A 25,708-nucleotide genomic window follows, 5' to 3' on the forward strand; every position below is an offset into this window, starting at 1 on the left:
AGCTTTCCAGCTACGCGCCCGGACTGTGCACACAAAATGAGGTAACTCTAAATGAGATTTTCAAGGCCTCAGAACAGGGAGTTTCATTTTAAAACAAGTGATGACCCACTTGACCTTTTGGGTCATCATATTCTCCACCTCTAAAACAACTGTTCATCCTCGAACGGACAGAAGAAGGAAGTACTTGAGTTGGGGAAAGGATGGGGACGACTCCGTATATCGGGCTCGGACTCCCAGGTCGATGCCTCAGGAGGCTGACCTCTCCACTAAACATGAATAGAAGGAAAACTTTTCGACCTCAACTGACGCACCTGTCGGTCTAGAATAGCTACCGGCTCCTCCTCATAAGACAAGTCCTTGTCCATCTGGACAGTGCTGAATTCTAATACGTAGGATGGATCGTCGTGATATTTCCGAAGCATGGACACATGAAACACTGGATGCACGGCTGATAAGCTCAGCGGCAATGCAAGTCTATAAACCACATCTCCCACTCAATCAAGAATCTCAAACGGACTGATGAACCTAGGGCTAAGCTTGCCCTTCTTCCCAAATCTCATCACGCCCTGCATAGGCGACACTCGGAGCAATACCCGCTCTCCAACCATAAAACCACTCGAACTTTGCGGTCTGCATAACTCTTTTGCCTGGACTGAGCTATATGAAGTCTATCCTAAATAATCCTAACCTTGTCCAAAGCCTCCTGAACCAGATCCGTACCCAACAATAGAGCCTCTCCCGGTTCAAACCATCCAACCGGAGATCGACACCACCTACCATATAAATCCTCATATGGAGCCATCTGAATACTCGAATGGTAACTATTGTTGTAGGCCAACTCCGCTAAAGCCAAAAACTGATCCCACGAGCCTCCGAAGTCAATGACACAAGCTTGGAGCATATCCTCCAAAATCTGAATAGTCCGCTCGGACTGCCCGTCCGTCTGAGGATGAAATGTTGTACTCAACTCAACCTGGGTGCCCAACTCTCGCTGAATTGCTCTCCAGAAACGCGAGGTAAACTGTGTACCTCAGTCCGAAATGATAGATACAGGCACACCATGAAGACAAACAATCTCCCGGATATAGATCTCAGCTAACCTCTCGGATGAATAGGAGATTGCCACAGGAATAAAATGCGCTGACTTGGTCAGCCTATCAACAATGACCCATACTGTGTCAAACTTCTTCCGAGTCTGCGGGAGTCTAGTAACAAAGTCCATAGTGATCCACTCCCACTTCCACTCGGGAAGCTCAATCCTCTGAAATACCCCACCAGGCATCTGATGCTTGTACTTGACCTGCTGACAATTCAAACAACAAGCCACATATGCTACGATATCCTTCTTCATTCTCCGCCACCAATAATGCTGCCGCAAATCCTGATACATCTTTGCGGCGCCCGGATGAATAGAGTACCGGGAGCTATGGGCCTCCTCTAAAATCAACTCTCAGAGCCCATCCATATTAGGCACACAAAATCGACCCTGCAATCTCAAAACTCCATCATCATCTAGGGTAACCTACTTGGCACCTCCGCGCTGCATCGTGTCTCTAAGGACACACAAAATGGGGATCATCATACTACCGATCACGGATATGCTCCAATAAAGAAGAACGAGTGACCGTGCAATCCAATACACAACTAGGCTCAGAAATATCCAACCTCACAAACTGATTGGCCAAATCCCGCACGTTCAAAGCAAGCGGTCTCTCACCGACCGGAATATAAGCAAGACTGCCCATACTGGCTGACTTCCTACTCAACACATCGGCCACCACATTGGCCTTTCCCGGATAATACAAGATAGTGATATCATAGTCTTTCAGCAACTCTAACCACCTCCTCTGTCTCAAATTCAACTCCTTTTGCTTGAACAAATACTGAAGACTCTTGTGATCCGTGAACACCTCACATGCCACGCCATACAAGTAATGCCTCCAAATCTTCAATGCGTGAACTATGGTTGCCAACTCTAAATCAAGAACTGGATAGTTCTTCTTATGAATCTTCAACTGCCGCGAAGCATAAGCAATGACCTTGCCATCCTGTATCAACACTGCAACAAGTCCAATACGAGATGCATTACAATAAACCGTATAAGGCCCTAAACCTGTGGGCAAAACCAACACTGGTGCCGTAGTCAGAGCTATCTTGAGCTTCTGGAAGCTCGCCTCACACTCGTCTAACCATCTGAACTAGGCACCCTTCTGGGTCAACCTGGTCATCGAGGCTGTGATAGATGAGAACCCCTCCACGAACCGACGGTAGTAGCCTGCCAATCCCAAAAAACTCCGAATCTCTGTAGCTGATGCTGATCTAGGCCAGTTCTTGACCGCCTCAATCTTCTTCGGATCAACCTGAATACCCTCTACTGACATAACATGACCCAAGAATGTAACTGAACTCAACTAGAACTCACACTTTGAAAATTTAGCATACAACTACCTATCCCTCAAAGTCTGAAGGACCACTCTGAGATGCTGCTCGTGCTCCTCCCGGCTGCGGGAGTATATCAAAATATCATCAATGAAGACTATCAAGAACGAGTCCAAATAAGGCCAGAACACTCGGTTCATCAAATCCATAAAAGTTGTTGGGGCATTTGTCAACCCAAATGACATAATCAAGAACTCATAATGCCCGTACCGAGTGCGGAAAGTTATCTTAGAGACATCGGATGCCCTAATCCTCAACTGATGGTAGCCAGATCTCAAGCTAATCTTCGTAAATACCCTGACACCCTGAAACTGATCAAACAAATCATCAACTGTCGGTAATCGATATACATTCTCATCGATCCGTCCTTCTTCTTAACAAACAACACCGGTGCACCCCAAGGCGAAACACTCGGCCGAATGAAACCCTTCTCAAGCAAGTCTTGCAACTGCTCCTTCAACTCTTTCAACTCAGGCGGGGCCATACGATACGGCGGGATAGAAATGGGCTGAGTGCTCGGAGCCAAATCAATGCAAAAATCAATATCTATGTCGGGTGGCATACCTGACAAATCTGAAGGGAATATCCCAGGAAACTCACGAATAACGGGCATAGAATCAATAGAGGGAACCTCAGCACTAGAATCACGAACATATGCCAAATAGGCCAAACACCCCTTCTTGACCATGCGCCGAGCCTTCACATAAGAGATAACACTACAGGTAGAATGACCAGGAGTCCCTCTCCACTCTAAACGAGGCATACCCGGTAAGGCTAAGGTCACAGTCTTGGCATGACAGTCCAAGATAGCGTGGTAAGGTGATAACCAGTCTATCCCCAATATAATATCGAAATCGACCATGTCTAAACGCAACAAATCCGCACGAGTCTCAAGACCCCCAATCACCACAATACAAGAACGATGGACTCGATCAACTACAATAGAATCACCCACCGATGTAGATACATAAACATGAATACTCAATGAGTCACTAGGCATGACCAGATACGATGCAAAATAAGATGACACATACGAGTAGGTAGACCCCGGATCAAATAACACTGAAGCATCTTTATCACAAACCAGAATAGTACCTGTAATGACTGCATCTGAAGCCTCAACCTTGGGCCTGGCTGGAAGAGCATAACATCGGGGCTGGGCCCCATCACCCTGGGCTCCATCTCTAGGACGGCCTGCAGCTGGCTGGCCTCCACCTCTAGCGGCCTGAGCTCCACCTCTAAAGCCTCTACCTCCACCTCTAGCACCTCTACCCCCACCTTTAGCTGGCTGGGCAGTCTATGGAACACCTGATGCCTGAACCATAGCACGGGGACCTGCTGCTGCGACTGAGTACCCACCAATCTCGGACAAGTCCTCCTGATATGACCATACTCACCACACTCATAGCATCCACCCGAGTGCTGTAGCTGAGGAAACTAAGACTGACCCTGGCGACCCGAAGAACCACCCCGAAAACTCTGGAGCGGTGGTGCACTGATAGGAGCTGGTGGTGCACTGTAGGACTACTGATCAGAATACTACATCTACGAACCACGGCTACTTGAAGCGCCGTGAGAGACCTGAAGAGCTGACTAAAAGGGCCTAGGAGGATGGCCTCTACCATATGAATCCTTGCCTCCAGACGAGGCACCATTGAATCTACCTGAATGATGAGGCCTCTTATCCAACCCATGACCACCTCCCTACGACAGGACCATCTCCACTCTACGGGCCACATTGGCCGCCTCCTGAAAAGTGATCTCACTCCCAGCCTCCCTAGCCATCTGAAGGCGAATCGGCTGAATAAGACCATATATAAACCTTCTCACCCTTTCTCTCTCGGTAGGGAGTATGATAAGAGCATGGCGAGCTAAGTCGATGAACCTGGTCTCATACTAGGTAACCGTTATGGAATCCTTCTAGAGGCACTCAAACTGCCTCCAATAAGCCTCTCGCTGAGTAATGGGGAGAAACTTCTCCAGAAATAGCTGTGTGAACTGCTCCCAAGTCAAGGCTGGCGATCTGACTGGTCTAGCTAAGCAATAATCCCTCCACCAGGTCTTGGCGGATCCAGACAAGTGAAATATAGCAAAATCAACCCCATTGGTCTCAACAATACCCATGTTCCTAAGAACCTCGTGGCAGCTATTTAGATAATCCTGGGGATCCTTAGTAGATGCACCGCTAAAAGTGGAAGTGAAGAGCTTAGTGAACCTATCCAGCCTCCACAAAGCATCGGCAGACATAGACGCTCCATCACCGGTCTGAGCTACCACACCCGGCTAAACTGTTACAACTGGCTGAACTACTGGAGTCTGAATTTGAGGAGCTACATGTTCCGGAGTGCGAATAGTAGGAGTCTGGGCCCTCCTTCAGCCTGAGAGACGGCTGGTGCTACAGGAAGCAAGCCCGCTCGGGTGACACTCTCCATGAGGCCCACTAATCGGACAAGAGCTTCCTGAAGGACTGGGGTAGCAATAAACCACTCTGGGACCTGAGCTGGGCCCACCGGAGCTTCTAGGGCCAGAACCTCGTCATCAAAGTCAACCTGAGGCTCCGCTACTGGGGATGCTGCTCGGGGCTGAGCTCTACCCCTACCTCGGCCTTTGGCACGGCCTCGGCCTCGCCCTCTGCCCCTCGTGGGAACTACTGCTGGGGGCTCGAGCTGCTGAGCGGTAGATGAGGAAGCGCGTATTCTCGACATCTGCGAAAGAACAGAGTGAAGTTCAATTAGCATTGGGAAACAAAACCACACAACGAGAAAGAACAAATGTGAGATTTTCCTAACTCTGTAGCCTCTGGGGGATAAATACAGACGTCTCTGTACCGATCCCTCAGACTCTACTGAGTTTGTCCATGAATTGTGAGACCTATGTAACCTAGAGCTCTAATACCAACTTGTCACGACCAAGATTTTCCACCCTCGGGAGTCATGATGGCGCCTACTCGTAGAAGCTAGGCAAGCCACGAACTTAGAAATCTTTAACTCTTCTGTTTTAATCCTTTTTACACCTTATATTAACAAGGAAATTAAACGGTTAAATAACAACAGAATATAAGATTAAACGGAAGTCTAAAATAAATATAAAACCAAAATGTTTCGAAAGTCAATACATGCCTCTACCCAGAAACTGGTGTCACAATATCCACGGACTACTAAGAGTACTACATACAACAGTCTGAAGGAAAAATAACATTGTTTGTCTCGGATACATGAGATAATAGAACATAATAAAAGATAGAGGAAACGCCGGGCCTGCAGACGCCTGCAAGGCTACCTCGGTGTCTCGGTGGACTGAAGGTTTGTTCCCCCACTGCTGCTAATTAAAAGCCACTCCGGTATCTGCACAGAGTGCAGAGTGTAGTATCAGCACAACCGACCCCATGTGCTGGTAAGTGTCTGGCCTAACCCCGGCGAGATAATGACGAGGCTAGTACCAAACTCCAGATAAACCTGTGCAGTTATATAATATACAGTGGAAATATAAACAGGTAATAACAGTTAAAAGGGAGGGGGAAACATGCTTCGTGGAAATATATCAATTATATCATAACTTAATAAAGTATGAAAGAACACTCAATGTCTACATTCAATACAGTGACAATACTATTGCGGCGCGCAACCCGATCCCTTATCATTTAACCTTGTTGCGGCGTGCAACCCGATCCACATATGTAACTGTTGCGGCGTGCAACCCGATCCAATATAATATCTGTTGCGGCGTGCAACCCAATCTAATAAAGAACACTCGATGTCCACAACAATACAATAACAATACTATTGCGGCGCACAACCTGACCCCTTATCATTTAACATTGTTGCGACGTGCAACCCGATCCACATATATAACTGTTGCGGCGTGCAACTCGATCCAATATAATATCTGTTGCGGTGTGCAACCCGATCCAATATAGTATCTATTGCAGCGTGCAACCCGATCCAAGGGAACTTAACAGTACAAGTATATACGTCCCTGCAAGGGAGAAACAACCATAACCAAACTTGTTCCAACATCTAACTACCTCAACTATAACTAAACTAGTTTCAACATCTAACCACCTCATTTATAATTAAACTTGTTATAACACCTAACTACCCAGCTATAACCAAACTCGTTACAACACCTAACTACATCAACTATAATTAAACTTGTTATAACACCTAACTACCCAACTATAACCAAACTCATTACAACACCTAACACGAAGAATCATCAATATAAGCGTCCGTAATATCAATTAAGAACACAATGCAAGGGAACCTCAACTCAACAATAGCCCGGAAAGGGGTAACATAAGGGTCTTTTCTCTTTCTCACTTTTACTTCACAATTCACTTTACAACTCGAGCCAATGCTCTAGAGTTTGGATTATCACTTATACTTTCACAATTCGTTATTCAATTTGAGCCAATGCTCCTCAATGTTCATAGGTCACAACTGTTTACACAATTTTACACAACAAACAGAAATCGTCACCAAGGCATGAATAATACAACGAGATCATGAAAATCACAAGATAAGACTCACGATCATGCTTGACACCAACGCATAGATACTCGTTACTATGCCTATACGTCGTACTCGACAAGAAACAAATAGCAAATAGGACATAACTCCTAATCCCTCAAGCTAGAGTTAGACCAAACACTTACCTCGATGCCTCGAACACAACTCAAGCTTCCATTATAGCTTTACCCCTTGATTCCACCGCCAATTCACTCGTATCTAGTCACAAATTACTTGATTACATCAATAAACGCTAAATGAATCAACTCCAATGCATGAAAATGAGTTTTCCCAAAGTTTTTACCCAAAAAGTCAAAATCACCCCGGGCCCATGTGGTCGAAACCCGAGGTTCGGACCAAAACCTGATTACCCATTCCCCCACGAATCCAAATATATAATTTATTTTGAAATCGGACCTCAAATTGAGGCCAAATCCCCAATTTTAGAAAAACCTAGGTTATACCCAAAACACCCAATTTCCCCCATGAAAATCTTTGATTTGAAGTTGAAATCATGTTAAAAGATGTTAAGGAGTGAAGAAAGTGAGTTAGAAATCACTTACCAACATTTTGGAGAAGAAAGGTTGTTTGAAAAATCGCCTCTTATGTTTTTGGGGTTTTGAAAAGTGAAAAATAACTGAAATTCCCGTTTATTTATACCCCTCTTAGACCCCCTGTGCGGACCGCATCAAATGGACCGCGGCCGCACAGGCCTCCCTGAAGACCTGCAGTTCAGCACCCTGTGCGAACCGCACAAAGACGACTGCGTCCGCACAGCTTCCATCGTGCCCCGCACAAAGGCGATCGCGGCCGTACTGGCCCCTCCGCGGTCGCACGCGATTTCTCACGGACCGTATTAGAGGGTTCAGAGACCTGCAACTTCCTGAACCTGCAACATCTGACTTTCTAAGCATAAGACATCTCGAAACTCACCCGAGCCCTCGGGGCTCCTAACCAAACATACATACTAACTCAACAACATTATACGAACTTATCCGTGCGATCAAATCGCCAAAATAACCTCAATAGCAATGGATCAAACCTCAAAATCAAGAACTTTTTCTCAAACTTCATTAAGTATCAAATTTAACAATTTAGGTCCGAATCACGTCAAACGACGTCCGTTTTCAACCAAATTTTACAGAAATGACTTAAACCATATATAAGACCTGTACCGGGCGCCGGAACCAAAATACGGCCCCGATATTATCATGTTCTAATCAAATTTCATTTCAAATTTCTTTAAACAATTTCAGAAAATAATTTTTTTTGAAAATTCATTTCTCGGGCTCGGGACCTCGGAATTCGATTATGGTCATACGCCCAAGTCTCATATTTTACTACGGACCCTCCGGGACCATCAAATCATGGGTCCGGGTCCATTTACCCAAAATGTTGACCGAAGTCAAATTAGCTCATTCTATAATCAAAACTTATCGTTTTTCACATATTATCATATTTAAGCTTTCCAGCTACGCGCTCGGACTGCACACGCAAATCGAGTTAACTCTAAATGAGGTTTTCAAGGCCTCAGAACACGGAGTTTCGTTTTAAAACAAGTGATGACCTTTTGGGTCATCACACAACACCGGGAACAAAATCTGCAATTGGTCATCGGTGGGCTCCGAAGGGAGCACAATCAACGTGAGTGGATCGAATGTTTGTCACCATATAACATTCAATGAAGGATATTCCCTAGCATTAAATGGATAATCGTTGCAAGAAATATTTGCATTTATGTCCGGTCGTTACATATTCATCAATGGCCCTTTATTGTAATTTAAGAGGGGCTTGATCCTAGGATCTTGTTTCCCTAGGTATAGTTATAAGTAGTAGACTCACCAGCCATTATACCACACGAAATTCTTGGCAAAACTTATGCTAAATTCTATTTTCAAGCTAAATAAAATAACTTTACTAATTGTTTTATATTGTCCTCATTCCTGTTCTCGGAGGTATTGCTCTCAGAACCAGGCTTATCATTTCTTTCGATTTTAATCGCTAAGTCTTATTTTTAACCTAATTTATTATCATTTTGGATCAAATCAGTTAGTCTATAAATCACGTAACAAATTTAACTGTTCCGTTTCACGGGTAAACATAAATATAATCTATAACCATTGAATTTGAGTTCATAATTTTACTTTTACCTTGGTCCTTTCGTAGGTAAATGACCTAAAAATGCAGTAACAAAATGAAAGTTGAGGAGTTGTTCTACTACTTGTTAACATGTTAAGGCACCTAACTAAACTTGAGAAGTTTTTCATTTCTTTTTTCTGTTTGAAAAAAAAATATTGTTTTATATGGCCAATCGTAATAGGTAAAGAAAATAAAATTAGCTTGTCTTCCCTACACTTTCAAAAGTCATTTTCATAGGTTTGATTAATGAAAATAAGGAAAATAAATTGTTATGCTGTCATTTAAATTAGCGACACGTATACCCCGAAACAAATTAATTAATTGATTCAATGTTGAACCAACTTCATTAGTTCATTATAATTTTAATCACTTTCCAATTCATTTGGCAAACACAAATACTAATAGATCACATATAACTTATACTACATAGGTTCAACATATTCCATCTAAGGGGGACAATAGGCAAGAGTTTTCAAATTTATGAGAAACTTAAATTCTAGATTATTTTTATGAAACCAAGACAAGTGTAAGACACCTCAATTTGAAACAAGTTGTGGTTTAGTATAGAAGCGGATTCATGATTTAAAATCTATAAATTTTTATAGTGATCTTAAGTTAATATATACAACAATAACTGAGTTTACAACCAAATATTTATAGACATTTAGTAAAAATTTTAATATACAATAAAAAATATGCGAAAAAACTACTTAGTCCACAAAAAACGGGGCATTGAATTTTTCTGGGAAAGAGTTTCTCTAAATATAGGAAATGACGTTGTGCTTTCGCATGAAATAAAAAAACAAACTCTTTTCAGAACAAAATCTGTTTCGTACATATAACAAAGGCAGTTATGATAAAGTTTATCTCTTTGGTCCAAAGAGCAAATTACCTGGACATTTTTAGCTACACACTTTAATGAGAAACACTATTAGAAGACCACAAAATGATTAGGTTTAACCTTATTATTTTACTGTTATTGAAGATGACTGCTTTAGAAAAGTATGACTCTACTATTCTTATTCCTCCCGCTAAAAAAAGCAAGACCACAAAATTATTAGGTTTAACCTTATTATTTTCCTCTTTTCGTTGTCCTTTCAAACAATAGTATATTTCAGCAATAAAGACATGAAAGCAATTATATGTATTACGTTAAATTCATGTTTGGATTTCAATACAATAACGTACTTCCTAATGTATTTCCAGTTATTATTCTACCCTTTTTTAAAAATATATTGTTAATAGAAAAATTTATCACTTATCCTGTATGTATTATGTCTACTTTAACTCCTAATGTCATGTATATTAGTTATCATTGATTCTATGTATATATATATATATATTGATTCACTCATTCGTGGAAACTCTTATTCTTATTTATTTACTTACGAGTAGTTAATGGACTTACTTATAGAGTTTGAGATTATTAGTTTCATTATAAAAGAATGTATAAAGGTAGTCGAATCTCATCTTATCTTTTTATATATATTTATCTTATGTTTTAGATTTATATTTATTTTTGCTTTAATTGTTATTACTTTTTACTTTAATTATTGTTATTTCAGATTTGCTTTCTGATTAATTTAGATTTAGATATTATGGAAGCTCTAGCAGTAAAATTTTCAAAACAAAATGAGAATTCAATAAAATGATACTATAAGATGTAGATTATAAGACATCAGACTACGTTGTAGAAACCCTAGCCGTCTCATATCCAAATTGAAATGTAATAAAAAAATCTTCATATGTCAGAAAAATAATTTCTTTATGCCTCTGAAAAAATCTCAATTAAAATAATAATAACAAATCTAAAAAATATCCAAATATACCAAATTTAGCCAATCTAACAATAAAAACCCTAACCTGTAACAAGCCAACACTTAGAACAATAACTGTCAATCTCAACCGTCAAAATCATAATCGAACGGCTAATATTTCACCTGGCACTCGTGCTTATCACACTTTTTTCCCTCACTTCACTTCACTATTATTCAGTGCACTTCTCTATACTCCATTTTCTCTCTCTAGAACACTCTGATTCTCTCTCTCTAAACAATGTATCGAACACTTGGAGATCACCGTTTTTGCTTTCGATCTCTTTGATTCACAATCAAATTCAACTGAAACTATGGTTTCTTTTGAAGTTTAGCTTAATTTTTTAGCTTATATATTTAGCTATAAAAGTTTGAATATGAAATTAGTTAATTTAAGCTGAAAAATTGGGTAATTAATCAAGTTTATGAGCTAATTTGAGCTAAACCTCTGAAGTTTTGCTGATTTTTTTGAGGTGTATTTGTTCTGTAAAAATTTTCGATGATTACTGATAGCTATGCGAAAATGATGTCGGAAATCGGAATGCGATCAATGTTAGGAGGAAACAACGATTTTAGTAGCAACGATTTTAGCGAAGAGTTAGGGTTTTTGCTGAGAGAACAAAGGCGGCAGCAACAAGAGGTGAGTGATCAAGAGAGAGAACTCAGCATTTTCCGGAGCGGTTCAGCTCCGCCGACTGTCGAAGGATCGCTTAACGCTTTGATAAGCGGCGGAAGTGGCGGCGGGAATGGTAGTGATATTAGTGGACTTTCAGAAGAGGAGTTAAGGTCTGATCCAGCGTACATTTCGTATTATTACTCGAATGTGAATCTAAACCCTAGGCTTCCGCCACCTCTTTTGTCTAAGGAGGACTGGAGGTTCGCACAGCGTCTACAGGGTGGCGGTGGAGGTGGAGGTGGTAGTGGTGGTAGTTCACCGGCATTAGGAGGGATTGGAGATAGGAGGAAAGGAAATCGTGCTGGTTGTGATGTTGAGTCGCTTTTTTCAAAGCCGATAGGATTTGGTGGGAAAAATGAAGAAAATGGAAGTGAGGCGGGGAAAGAGTGGGGCGGGGATGGACTTATTGGATTACCTGGATTAGGATTAGGAAGCCGACAGAAGAGCATTGCTGAGATGATTCAGGTTAAATGGAAATGGAAATATCTTTAGATGATAAAGTTCTATTGTTTTGGTTCGAAATGTTTTAATTCATGAATGTTGATATGTGTTAACTATTTATCATAGCGCGCTTGTGTGGGATTAGTTGTTAAGTTAATACTGAAACTTATTTCCTTTTGATAGAGATTCCAATGCTTGCTGTCAAAATCTGTTGTATTAGTATAGTTTTGTGTATCTCTACCATTGTCACGTATATATGTATGGCATGGGTTATTTACCGGCATTTAATGAACGTTACTTGTCTTCTTGCATCTTGCTTCACCGATTGGTCTTCAGCATGTTAAGAACAACACCTTTTGGGCTAGTTAATTTGAGCCTTAGATTATTGTCTTCGTTATCTCGATCTATATGGGGCCAATCTAGTGGATAGAAAATGTTATCTAAATGTTGCTGGATATTTGTGTTCCCACTTTGGAGTCCTTCTTGCTCTTGAGAAAATTATCAACAGTTTGTTTAAGTGGAATATGTACTCGGGAGATTCATATATTTAATGCACCTTAATTTTTTTCGAAGATCAGTAATTTGCAAGTCGCACGTGTTTTTTGAGTGTCCATCTCTTCTGTCCTCTTTCTGAAGGCAAAAGGCCCATTTTGTAATGTCAATTAATTCTTTCTCTTGCTCATTAATGTGGATGTTTGAAGCTTGCAACTTCTTTTTCATCTCCTTATTTGGATTAGTTGTGGAGCGGATCGAGCTACTTTCGAAATCATATAGCATTCTTAAAATGCAACTTCTAACATCCCGAAGTTGCGAACATGGCACTTCTAATGTGTTGTGAAGGTTAGGTGGTATCGGCAATCGTCTTCTTTAAGCACAATTGCTTCCTTTCGAGTCAGACTTGCTTTTATTTGATAAAATAAATCTTAATGATCAGGACACATTTCTTGTTTACAGAAGACGTTTGTAAAATAGATATAATGAATTTCTTAATAACATACTAAATTCATGAAGTATTGCCAAACTATGATGATTTGTTTTTCGGAGCACTTCGAGACATGCCTTATTATCATTCTTTTATTCAACTTGTACTCGCTTAGTGAAGTCCTGGCTTATTTGGAGTTTCATCTTACTGTCTATTCTTTTCTGGTTCTGACACTTCTAATAAATTGTAGGACAATATGAGCCAGACAACATCTACTTCGAGGCATCCGTCACGTCCTTCTTCCCGTGCATATGATGATCTTGTTGATCCTTCTGAGTCCCAATTTGCTCATCTCCATCATGAGATGGCAAATTTGGACGCACTACATTCTCGGGGAAAGGTTCAAGGCATGTCTACCCTTCAAAATGTCAGCTCATCAGGCTCTCAGTCTTATGCTTCAGCCGTGGGTGGATCACTGTCACGAAGTACCACCCCTGACCCTCAGCTTGTGGCTAGAGCTCCTAGTCCTCGTATTCCTTCTGCTGGAGGAGGGAGGATAGCATCACTAGAGAATGTTTCATCTCATATGGGTGAGCATGCTGATTTGGCTGCTGCATTGTCTGGCATGAGTCTATCAGGGAACAATAGGGGAGACGAAGGGAAACATCCAAAGTCTCAGATTCATAATGAGATGGATGATCATCAGAACCTCTTCCGATTGCAGAATGGTCAGAATCCTATGAAGCAACATCCATATGCAAAAAAGTCTGAATCTGTTCAGTTTCACAAATCTGCCGGATCCTCTGCTGCATACTTGAATGGGCCCTCTACACCAACTCGCAACTGTGCAAGAGGTTCTCCATTTCAATATCCAACTATTGATAGTCCTAACTCAACGTTTTCTGCCTATGCTTTAGGGGGTTATGGTATAAACCCTTCATCACCATCCATGTTGGAAAACCAGCTTGGGCCAGGTAATTTTCCTTCTGTACTGGGAAATATAGCATCCCCAGTGGGTGCATGTGGAATTGATGCTCGAGCAACAGGAGGAAGTTTGAGCTTGGGTCCTAATTTATTGGCTGCAGCAGCTGAACTGCAGAACCTTAGACTTGGTAATCAGACCTTGGGAGGTTCTCTGCAAATGTCTCAGATGGATCCATTGTACCTGCAGTACTTGAGATCAACTGAGTATCATGCTGCTCAGCTAGCAGCTCTCAATGACCCAACAGTTAACAGAGAATCTTTGGGGACTTCATACATGGATTTGATTGAGCTTCAGAAAGCTTATCTAGAGACGTTGCTTGCATCTCAGAATTCCCAATATGGTCTTCCTTATCTTGGCAAATCTGGTGGCTTAAATCATGGTTACTATGGGAACGCAGCAAATGGCCTTAATATGTCATATCCAGGAAGCCCTTTGGCAGGTGCAGTTCTTCCAAATTCCCCTTTTGGACCTGGTAGTCCTGTAAGGTATGGGGAAAGGAACATGCGTTTTCCATCAGGGATGAGAAACTTAGCTGGTGGTGTCATGGGAGCTTGGCATTCCGAGTCTGTTTCTAACTTGGGTGAAAGCTTTGCTTCCTCGTTATTGGATGAGTTTAAGAGCAATAAGAGTAAGTGTTTTGAGCTATCAGAGATTGAAGGCCACGTCGTTCAGTTCAGGTATACGTGTTTGACTAGCGGCACTGCCCGTCCAATTCATCTTATCCTCTAAAAACTTCCATTAATAAAAATCTTGTATGAGCAGCGCGGACCAGTATGGGAGCCGGTTCATTCAACAAAAACTTGAGACTGCTACTACAGACGAGAAAAACATGGTCTTCCATGAAATTATGCCGCAAGCCCTTTCTTTGATGACTGATGTGTTTGGTAATTATGTGATCCAGAAGGTATGTTCCTCAGTGTTTCTATGTTGAGTGTTTTTCATGTTATGTCTTCATTTTAGGCTATATTGAAAGAAAATTGCTGTTAATCAAATGAATAGGTCATATAACCATCTTCTTGCCTTCTGTTATTCACATTTCCCAGTTTTTCGAACATGGAAGTGCATCCCAGATAAGAGAACTGGCTGACCAGCTCAATGGGCATGTACTCACCCTTAGCCTTCAGATGTATGGTTGCCGAGTGATCCAGAAGGTATCTTAGTTCCTTTCATTGTAGTTATAGTCATTTCGTTATCATATGGTTGTGAGTGATCTGGAAGGTATCTTTTCATTGTAGTTATAGTGATCTCGTTATCATTTTCTCGCCCTTAATCCTTCAGTTTTCTTAATCTGTTAAGTGATCTGATTCACTGTGGTGTATGGCTTTTAATGTTTACAAATCTCGTTCTTGTTTCACTATTTATGGTTGCTCCCATGTCTTGTTTTCTCTGTCTTAAACTGGGAAGTTCATCGAGTTGCTGTTATTTGAAATTCTGAACTGGTGTTATTCCACTGTCATTATACAGAAATAATTCTAATGCCTAAATTTCACGTTGCTACTTCTGAATTCCATGGTATTTTCTTCTCGTCTTTCTTTGTTTACATGCCTTTTGAATGGTCTTGGTGAGACTGAGAATTATATTACCAGAGTGGATACCGCCTGCTAGAGCTTTCGACAACTCTCTCATGTGCTGCCTTCTAATCTAAAAGGGTGACAGTATTCATAACTTCCCCTTCAAATATATCCTGATAAAAAAAATTAAAAATTCCTCCAAAATTTTTATATATAAGAAAATGCCCTTCATACGTATATATATGTATGTATATATTCTTGTCTTGGCATGTCAAAAACTGTTCTACCTCTCTAACATTAAAATGAATTCGTCTGGTCTGTCTCTCTGTCCTATTCCTCACCATAAACCTGTGTGCCTCTAATTAGAAGTTTGTACATCCCTATTCCTACCTCATGTTACCAAATTTCACCAAGGTCCCGCTTGGTGATGTAGTAACCTCAGTTGAGCGGCAGCTGGTATAAATCATTCTTCCGATGAGATATAATTGCTGAATGGCATATGTTTTGACTTCTATGAATTTTCAGGCCATAGAGGTGGTTGAACTGGATCAACAGACTAAAATGGTCGCTGAGCTTGATGGCCATGTTATGCGCTGTGTTAGAGATCAAAATGGGAATCATGTAATCCAGAAGTGTATCGAATGCATTCCAGAGGAAGCTATCCAGTTCATTGTTTCCACATTTCATGACCAAGTTGTGACATTGTCCACTCATCCATATGGATGTCGGGTCATACAGGTCAAAGATTTCAGTATCTGTGGATCTCTTTTTGGTATTATGGCATCAACGGGATGAGCTTTGTTTCTAAATTTTCTTTCTCATGACAGAGAGTCTTGGAACATTGCCATAATCCTGAAACCCAGAGCATTGTGATGAATGAGATTATGCAATCGATTTGCATGTTGGCGCAAGATCAATATGGGAATTATGTTGTTCAGGTTTGCTCTATTTCTCAGCTTACACATGAACATCCTTACTGGGACTAGTATCAAGAGTTTGCTAATTTAGAGAGGGTGCAACTTGTCTGCAGAATATTAAAACCATTCGTGCCTTTATTCCAAGAGGTTGTGTTTTTGAAAAATATTGTTTGACCAGCATTGGTGGTTCTTTTACTCGATTGCTCAGTATTTTGCTACTATGAAGCTGCTTGACATAAGGAAGCTCTTCCTTGAATTGCTACACATCTTTCTTTCAAGGGTTTCTGCATCTTCTTCTCATCTCCTACTTGATAAGCAAATGAATGTGTATTCACGACTTAATGCATATTTCCAAGTTGACGGTAGCACAATTTTAGTGCTAAATATTCAAGTATATTTTGAATATGGGTTCTTGTATACGAGCTAAAACTACTGGTGTGTGTCATGTGTGTTTGTCGTCCTTCTTTAGAATACTGCCATCAACTTTCCCATATTTAGTAATCTTCTAACTATTACTTGCTATTTGCTTTCAATAGATAAATGAGTATATATGTCTCATTGTTGTAGTGTACGTGAGGGAGATATCATCAACTCCCCTAGATGGACTCTTTCTCTTATTGTTTTAGCTCAGATGTTCTACCTCTCTCTAATGCTGCCAAGTATTGTTACAGCATGTACTGGAACATGGGAAGCCAGAGGAGCGTTCGTCTATAATTAGTAAGCTGATGGGACAGATAGTTCAGATGAGCCAACAAAAATTTGCCTCCAATGTTGTGGAGAAGTGCTTAAGCTTCGGAACTCCCGAAGAACGTCAGACCTTGGTAGACGAGATGCTTGGCACAACTGACGAAAATGAACCTCTTCAGGTTTGTTTTTCTCTCAGATGCTTCTTCAGTAATGGCATACTCAAGCTTGCAGGAAATTTCTGTTGCGCTGACTGTTTGACTCTCAGGGGATTATCTAAGATTTCATTACTCTGTTTGATCGGTTTAAGTTTTATATTGTAGATGCTCTAGCAATACAATAATTCCTTTTCTGGAAGCACTTAGCTTTTACTATAGAACTATATGCTTTTCCAGTGCTGCCCTTTAGATTGAAGTTAACAGTTAAACATTGGAGAAAGTGCAACTTCAGTCAGTCTTCTGGATGCATTTAGTGCAGTTGATGTTGGTCTGTTTCTGTCAGCACTCCATAACTTTATATACTTGCTGCTGCATGTTCATGATGGAGACAAATGATAGCCTCAGGACAACTTGAAATCGAGCAGTTATAAAAATAAAAATGGTACTTGTTTTTTACTAGTAGTTGAGTTCTGATGAAGTTGGGGAAACCTAAGCTACAGCTGGAAGTGGGAGAATGTTGGAGTAGAAGAAAAGATTAAAGCAGGATTTCCTAGTTGACAATTACCAATTTTCTCCTGAAGAAGCTTATAACCCGTGCTTTGCATGGGGTATCACTTCCAACTCTTTATTCACTTACATGGAAGACTTCTTCTCTTTTGTATTTATATATCTGTTTCTAGAGAAGCATAACGTATACAGGTAGATGAACATGTTGCGGACAGGAAAACATAGAATGAAGTACAGTTACAGACTAGCCACCAATAGTTGAATACTTGACTAAAATGAAGAGACAAAATACTAGTTCTCCTCCAACATAGGGACACAAAGTCGATAATAAAAAAGAATACATTTATTTATAGGTAATTTGCTATTGGACCAAGCAAGAAAGAAAAGGATTTGTATGTTTGCAATTATTCGATTAAACACATGGAAAAATCTCGACTTTATTTGAAAAAAAAAATATGGACACAGAGTAATTTGTTTATATCTGAACTGTTTTTAAGAAACTAAGGGAACAAGAAAAGAGAGAACTGCATAAGTAGCAAGATGGAAGAAGACCACTTCTCTAATGTCACTGCCTGTGTGGCAGATGGATGGATTGGGTTCTTGTCTTTTAATTATATACTTTCTTATCCCCCGAGAGTTATGTTCTTTTTCTGTTGCTTGGGAAAGATATATAGGGATCCCATTGCAGTTCTTCTGTCGTTGTTTGCACTGTTTGAATATATAAGGATCTCATAGCAGGTCTTCTGTCTTTGTTTGCGCTGTTTGACAATGATTTTTACTGCTATTTGCTTAGAAGTTATTGTGCTACTGCTAGAACATATCATGCAATAACCAAAGATTTCACTTGTTTTAACTAGTTGAATCGTTGAATAATTTGATGTGCAGGCAATGATGAAAGATCAGTTTGCCAACTACGTTGTACAGAAAGTGCTGGAGACTTGTGACGACCAGCAACTTGAACTCATTCTCAACCGAATCAAGGTTCATCTAAATGCTCTGAAGAAATATACTTACGGAAAGCATATAGTTGCCCGTGTAGAGAAACTTGTTGCTGCTGGAGGTATTCTTTTGCCTTTTTGTTTCCCTTCTCGTTTTCAAGACTACAATTTATCCTGACGTCTTGCACAAGGAGAATTATTTACCATTCCGACAATGGAAAGCCATGTTTTCCGCATGTGATTGCTCACTTGGCAATCACCTGACCTGAGGATCATTAAAGAGTCAAACTATTAGTTGTATCTCTGACAGCTAATAGTTGAGATCACTTTCAGAATTATTGGTGGGTGAAATGACATGTATGTATCGGTCTGTGGCTGCTGGTGAAGTAAAGTGATGGGGCTCGGAGTCCTTCTATGACTGCAAACTTACATGGGTCACAAACAATACTTCCAATGTTCCATTTTTTACTGGTCTATAATTCATGAAACTGATATATCATTCCACTTTCATGATAGGCTATCAGTATTTTATCCCAACTTCAACTGAATCTTCAACCACCCCCACTCCCCGACCCCCAGTTTCTGTTTCGCTCTTCCTCTCAATTTTGTCTTTAATTTGAGCTTCTTATTTTTCTGAAGTTTTTAGAACCTTTAATCAAAGTTGCAATAAAGGCTATTAGCTTATTTCCATTCTCAATGTGCTTATATAATTACATGTTACTCCATATCTTTTGCAGAGAGGAGGATCAGCTTCCTGGCGTCATATTCTGCTGCTTAGATGGTGTAGGAAGGAACTTGTACAGCTAACTGAGGCTAGAATGTGTGCTGTCGTCTTTGTTTTCTTTCCCAGAGCTTTGGCTCTAGCTCTTGCTGATGGAACATGTTAAAAATAAATGTATGTGGTTTGTAACAGTGTACATTATAGTTTGAGATATATCTATAAGCAGGTCAACTGAGGCTCGGATGGTAAACATACCTGATGCCCCTGCCGCGGAGATAGAGTAACTGTACAAGGGTGTAAAGAAAGGAACTGTAGCGAGATCTTCTTAAACTGTACAAATGTTGCCATGTGCAGAGCCTGTTGTTTTAGGTAGCAACTTATAATGTATGGATTGATAATTATCTTTTTTCGTTATAGAGAAACTCTTTACCTCTTATAGCATTTGATTTATCAGGTTTAATTTCCTTGTTTGTGTTTAGTCTAATTTCGTTGAGAATATGTTACCTATATATTACTACCAGATTTTACCTAAACAAATCATAATTTCATGGTTATTATGTACTTCAACCTTGAAGGGAGCATTGGTGTAATTGGTAAAGTTGCTGCCATGTGATCAGGCAGTCGCGGTAAGGCTACGTATAATAGACCCTTTGTGATCCGGTCCTTCCCCGGATCCCGCGCATAACTGGAGTTTAGTGTACGTTACCTATTTTACAACTACAAAATAAGGAATTGGCATGATGGCTAGCCATTTTAACTTGTGCTTGGTTTGGAGTTTGGATATGTTCTGTATAACGAAAGTAAATATTTTTTGTGAGTAATTCTATTGTGTTTGGTTATTACAATGTGTTTCAAGGAAAACAATTTTCATAAAAAGGGGAAACACAACTTTCTCCACCTATCGGAGGAAGTCATATTTTCACTACTATTTTAACTTTAATTTCTCATCACTTGTTCTTTTTCTCTGCTAGAGGGAGTTCAACATCTCAACATATATAAAAAACGCCGCTCCTTCTAAACTTAGCTTGTGAAGATAGAAGTATTTGTATACTATGAGTCTGATGTTATCAACTTTACCAAAAATAGTGAATCGAAAACCCAAAAGGAATTATCAGAAGAGTCGTTGAAGAAAACTATATAGTATAAGATACTTCCTGTTTCTTCATTTAGGCTGTTAATGATCAGTTTTCTTACATTTGATCATTGAAGTTTTTATAAGTGATCATTCATGAAGTAGAATGATCGGTTTTCTTGACAATTACATGTTATTGTCGATAAACTACGAACATAATCGAACAACAACGAACTCAGTGAGTTTTTTTTAATAGACGAATAAAAAATCTCTCTCGCAGATCTAGATGCATAAACTAGAGGAAAGAAGGCCCCAAAACGAGATGGAACATCAGTCCATCCATAATTTCTCGTCGACTATGTTAAATATCTTGAAGTTTAGAAGTCCAAGGACTTTCAGGATAATGTGTTAGTGCTAAGAAAAGCGAAAAAATTGAGAAAACGGATCTTTGTGCTTTTTTATGTTTGCAGTATTTTTGTCCAAATTTTATTTACACATGAAAAAATAACTATAGTCAAACCTTTCTATAACAACCTTATTTGTTTTGAATTTTTTTGGTTGTTATAGCGATGTGATGTTATATAGAACATATATTATAACATTTCATAGAAATTGATTCCATAAAAAGCTTGACTTTTATAGTGAATGACTGATATATGACGATACTGTTATAGAAAGGTCTGACTGTATATCTCAATTACTTTTTGAAATATGGATTATTTTCAAATAACAATTATGAATAGGAAAAAAGGTTAGATTTACCCCTCTACTTTTAAATAGTCTATAACTATCCTCCTCCGTTATACTTTGTCAACAAAAATATCCTACCTTTACCATGCTTATCAAATATACCCTTATCTTTAACAGAAATCCACCATGGCAAAAGACCATCCACATGGCCCGACTTTTGGGTGAGATAGACGCCACATGGTCAGGGATGGAGGCAAAGTGCGGGATGCGGGTTCGGTCAAACCCAATAACTTTTGTTCAAATCATATATTTATCTTAAGAAATTCATTGAATATGTACAAAATTTTTAATTTAGAACCAGTAACTTAAAAGGATTACAATTTCAAATCCATAAGATTCAAATCCTGCTCCGCCACTATACATGGCATGCCACCACACTACCCTAAACCTATTTTATCCCCTCCCCCAATACCTTCTCTTCCCCTTTCATTTCTTCTTCTACCACCACCTAAAACACACCAAGTCTTGTTTGATCATTGGGCCAGCCCTTCAATCTTTGTGGGCCTCAAATATAGAGAACTAACTAAAGTCTTGTTTGCTTTCTGAAAAACAAAATGAGAAAACGAAAAACAAACTACAATCACAATCACGAACCCAAAACCTTACCCTCTTCTTCCCTTCGTCTTTTCTCTCTTTCTGTAAGGCAAAATATCACCCAAAACCTCACTCTCTTCCTTTCTTTAACAGAAGTTCAAATTCCTTATGGCTAAAAACAATGCAAAAAAGCGAAAGATCATCAAAAAAGCAGATTCCATCAATGCTACACCCTCAAAAATCGACAAAAAACAGAACAACAACAAGAAGCAGCAAAAGATACCCAAGTCCAATAACCCAACCCGACCCGATTCTGATTCGGACTCCGACCAGCCGGCACCCGTAAAACTCCAGAATCTTCTCGAACCTTACTCTAAAGATCAACTCCTTACCTTAGCCGTAGACACCGCTATAGCTCACCCTTCCTTTTACAACCTTATCAATTCAGCTGCCGACAATGACATCACTCACCGGAAAATCTTCATCTACGGCTTAGCGCGTGAGACCACGCGCCAAACCCTAATTTCCGTTTTTGAACAGTTCGGAGAAGTTGAGGAATGCAACGTCGTGATGGACCATAATACCGGCAAGGCAAAAGGGTACGCTTTTGTGGTCTTCAAGTCTCGAAAATCGGCTGATAAAGCATTAAAAAAACCTCAAATGACAATCAACGGGCGAGTGGCTACGTGTAAGTTGGCTGCCGTGAAGGACACTGCCGTTAATGGGACCATGGAGTTTGGTAATAGGAAGATTTACGTGAGTAATGTGCCTCGTGACGTGGCTCCGGAGAAATTAAGGTTGTTTTTTGAAAACTTCGGGGAAATTGAGGCTGGACCAATGGGGTTTGATCCAACAACTGGGAAATCAAAAGGGTATGCTTTGTTTCTTTATAAAACTGTTGAGGAGGCGAAGAGATGTTTAGAAGAGCCGTGTAAGGTGTTTGATGGACGGAAGTTGTACTGCAAGAAGGCTGCTGAGCCAAAAATTGGCGGCGGAGAGGCCAGTATTACGACTGAGGTTATACAGCACCCGCTGCTGGCAATGCCGCCATCAGTTGCAGCTGCTCAGAATATGGGGATGATGGGTCAGGACCCGAATCTAGCGATGATGAATCAATTGTATGGTAGAATGGTTGTGAATCCTTATGTAGGATTTTTGAATCCGTTTGTAGGAGTTTATGGTGGGATGTTGGGTAGTTTAGGAGGGGGTGCTTCAGGTTTAGGGGTATATGGTGGTGGTGTTGGTGGTAGCAGCATTGGTGGTTCTAGCGGGGGAGTGGCCCCCGGGTTAATGCAGGCCTACCCAAATAAGCAGGTTGGCCAACCTTCACCTGCTAAGCTACCGGGGACTAGTGGCTACTCATCGCACTTGTGGTACTTAGTCTTCTATTTGATAATACTCGTATTAAGTACTTTTATTTGGATATGGAATTTTAAGGATGAAAAAAAGAATCTTGAAATTTGTGGTCTGAAACACGTCATAAATATTTGTTTGATTGGACACGGAATTTAAGAAAGAAAAAAAAAGAATTTTGAAATTTGTGGGTTAAACAAGGCTATAAACATTTGTAGGACTATATATCATTTCATTAACAGGTAAAATGGAAAATTTAAAGTTAAACCCTTTCTAAATCTAGAAAAGTGTCGTTCTTTTTAGGACAAACTAAAAATGGAAGTGTGTCACCGGAACGAAGGGAGTACTATGTTTGTGTTAAGTTGTTTTTTTGTTCCGTTCTTACTTTGCAGATCTTTGCATACCAGATTCCCAGTATTGAAATTTTTTTCATCATGTTTACAAACTCTTAAGAATTGTCTTTCCAGAAAATGCAACTTTTCTTGATTTTTTACCTACTACTTACATGTTTGCTAGTGATTTGATTAACTACACATATTTGGTATGCTAGAAAATATGTAAAGTTAGGTTGACTAGGTTAACACTGTTGTGTTTATTTTTATTTCCATGTTTGGCATGCGGTAGATGTAAAGTTCTTCATGATTTTGTAAATATTTCTCGTCTCAGTGTTCCTGGTTCTGCTGTCAAAAGCATTCACTAATTGGTATATCTTAGTAATTAGCGACTAGACTGTCGTTTTAGATTAGTTATAGCTGATGTAAAATGGGCATGAAGTGAGCGAATGGGTATAGAGAATTCATATAGTCTACTGAACTAATTTTGAACTGAGGCTTAGTTGATTGATCACTGACTATCTCAAAGACCAAAGAGTACTCTTCGAACTTATGGTTCAGTTGTACTGAGCTAAAGGCTATTGTATCATTAGCAAATTAGTGTTTGTATGACATGTAAATTCTACACTTAAAAGTCATTCAAGCTCGTGATGTTATTGGTCGCCTTGAATGTCATTTTGATTTGCTTTTGCCTTCTACTCAACTCCAGACCCTTCTCCCCTTATTAAATGTATTAATACTTGTGCATGATTTTTGCAGATGAATAGTGGCCTGACCACGAGGAAACAAAGTTATTGAAGGTGTTGATGAGTTTGTTATGGTCAGTGGCTTGGTTTTTTGTTATTGGATTTGTAGCCATTTGCTTCTTATTTCATTACTTTCATATAATCCAATATACTTCTTACTGTTAAGCCAAGTTCCTACAGGACTTGGCAGATTTTATGTCTTATGTTTTTTTTTCGGTGGATAAATTTCTCATTTATTTTCTTTTAGATTTATTTTGAAGTGGATTTGTCCGTTTTCTTATATTTTTCAGAGGTTTGCGCTATGGTGCCTTTTTGATTTCTTTTGTTTCTCTCATTCTTCCCTTTTTATCTATTATTTAAGTGGTATCAACAGATATCTCAGGTTCATGATCTGGTGTACTTATTAGTTGACAATTTTGATATTTTGTTGTTTTACTATCTTTTTACATTTTCTTTTTGTGGCAGTCCTTTTTTTTTCTTTTGTTTAAATTTGTCCCATGGAGCTAATTAGGCCTCTCTTTTCTTGATATTGTTATAATCCATTTCTTCTTTTGGCTTTTTGTGGGCTGTATCCTCTTTTTCCCTCTTTGAGCGGAGGGTCTTTTGGAAACATCCTCTCCATCTTCTTCCGATAGGGGTAAGGTCTGCGTACATTCTACCTTCCCCAGACCCACTAGTAAAATTACACTGGGTTGTTGTTGTATCCTCTTTTCCCCTCTTTGCATGCAAAATCATGCCGTTTTGAGTTTGTAAATACTTGTACGCTTCCGACTGTATGTTTTCTTTTCAGTCTTTTTCCTTAAGCATCATTTGACTGTTTAACCAGGATGATTCAGGGTTCATGGATGTTTATTGTTAAGTAATAGAAGATTTTGATATATTTTCCATTTTACCTATTCGTATCCTTTTTCTAAAACTCGGGTTTTGTTTTTTCCTTTGTTTTCATGTGTTCACATAAAAGCTAATTAGGCCTTTTTTAGTATAGGTATTAATTCATTTTCTTCTTTTGCCTTTTTTGTTGATAAATGACTTTTAAAAGTGAATGAAGGCCATATATTCTGTTACCTCTCCTTTGCATGAAAATTCATGCTTCTTTCTTTTATCAAATTCTTATATTTTGAAGTTATGAGCTGGATGTCATTTTTGTTCTTCCTCACTTTCAAGTAATTTTGATATTGGAGTATATATTATTAATCTGTAACAATTTTTTTAGGTTAGATTAGTATACATTTTCCTTACCATTATTATTATTATTATTATTATTATTATTTTTACTTTGTTGCTTGACAATCCTTGCCGGTTAAGTATACTTGAACAGTATGAGCTGAGCTGAGAAATGAAGTGCTAAAGTTTCTTTTCTTTATCAGTTTCCAGACCAAGCAAAACTAAGAAAATATTGCATTAGTTTCTTTCTTTCCTCTCTTTTTGTTCCTTTCTGAGCAGTTATCAGCTCATATCATCTGTATAACCATTTTCTATTATCTTCATTATTTCCCTTTCACTCTTTATCCTTACTTGAAGGGCAACCTTGGAGTAATAGTAAAGTTGTTTTCGTATGACC

The 25,708-nt window shown here is 39.5% G+C and overlaps 2 protein-coding genes across 2 annotated transcripts; both read left to right on the forward strand.

Moving 5' to 3' along the window:
- Positions 1-11,044: 11,044 nt before the first annotated feature.
- LOC107803666 (pumilio homolog 1) lies at positions 11,045-19,796 on the forward strand. The gene is made up of 9 exons (XM_016627436.2): positions 11,045-12,041; positions 13,190-14,601; positions 14,687-14,828; positions 14,968-15,075; positions 15,961-16,173; positions 16,263-16,373; positions 17,024-17,218; positions 18,587-18,761; positions 19,377-19,796. The coding sequence occupies exons 1-9, from the start codon at positions 11,400-11,402 to the stop codon at positions 19,415-19,417; spliced, it is 3,039 nt and encodes a 1,012-aa protein (XP_016482922.1). The 5' UTR covers positions 11,045-11,399; the 3' UTR covers positions 19,418-19,796.
- A 1,938-nt stretch (positions 19,797-21,734) lies between these two features.
- On the forward strand, positions 21,735-24,993 carry LOC107803667 (UBP1-associated protein 2A). The gene is made up of 2 exons (XM_016627437.2): positions 21,735-23,089; positions 24,161-24,993. Coding segments are annotated over exons 1-2 (1,206 nt in total). The 5' UTR covers positions 21,735-21,884; the 3' UTR covers positions 24,162-24,993.
- The last annotated feature ends 715 nt before the right edge of the window (positions 24,994-25,708 follow it).

This window comes from Nicotiana tabacum, chromosome 16, assembly GCF_000715075.1.
Source record: "Nicotiana tabacum cultivar K326 chromosome 16, ASM71507v2, whole genome shotgun sequence".
In the NCBI taxonomy this organism is placed as follows: domain Eukaryota; kingdom Viridiplantae; phylum Streptophyta; class Magnoliopsida; order Solanales; family Solanaceae; genus Nicotiana; species Nicotiana tabacum.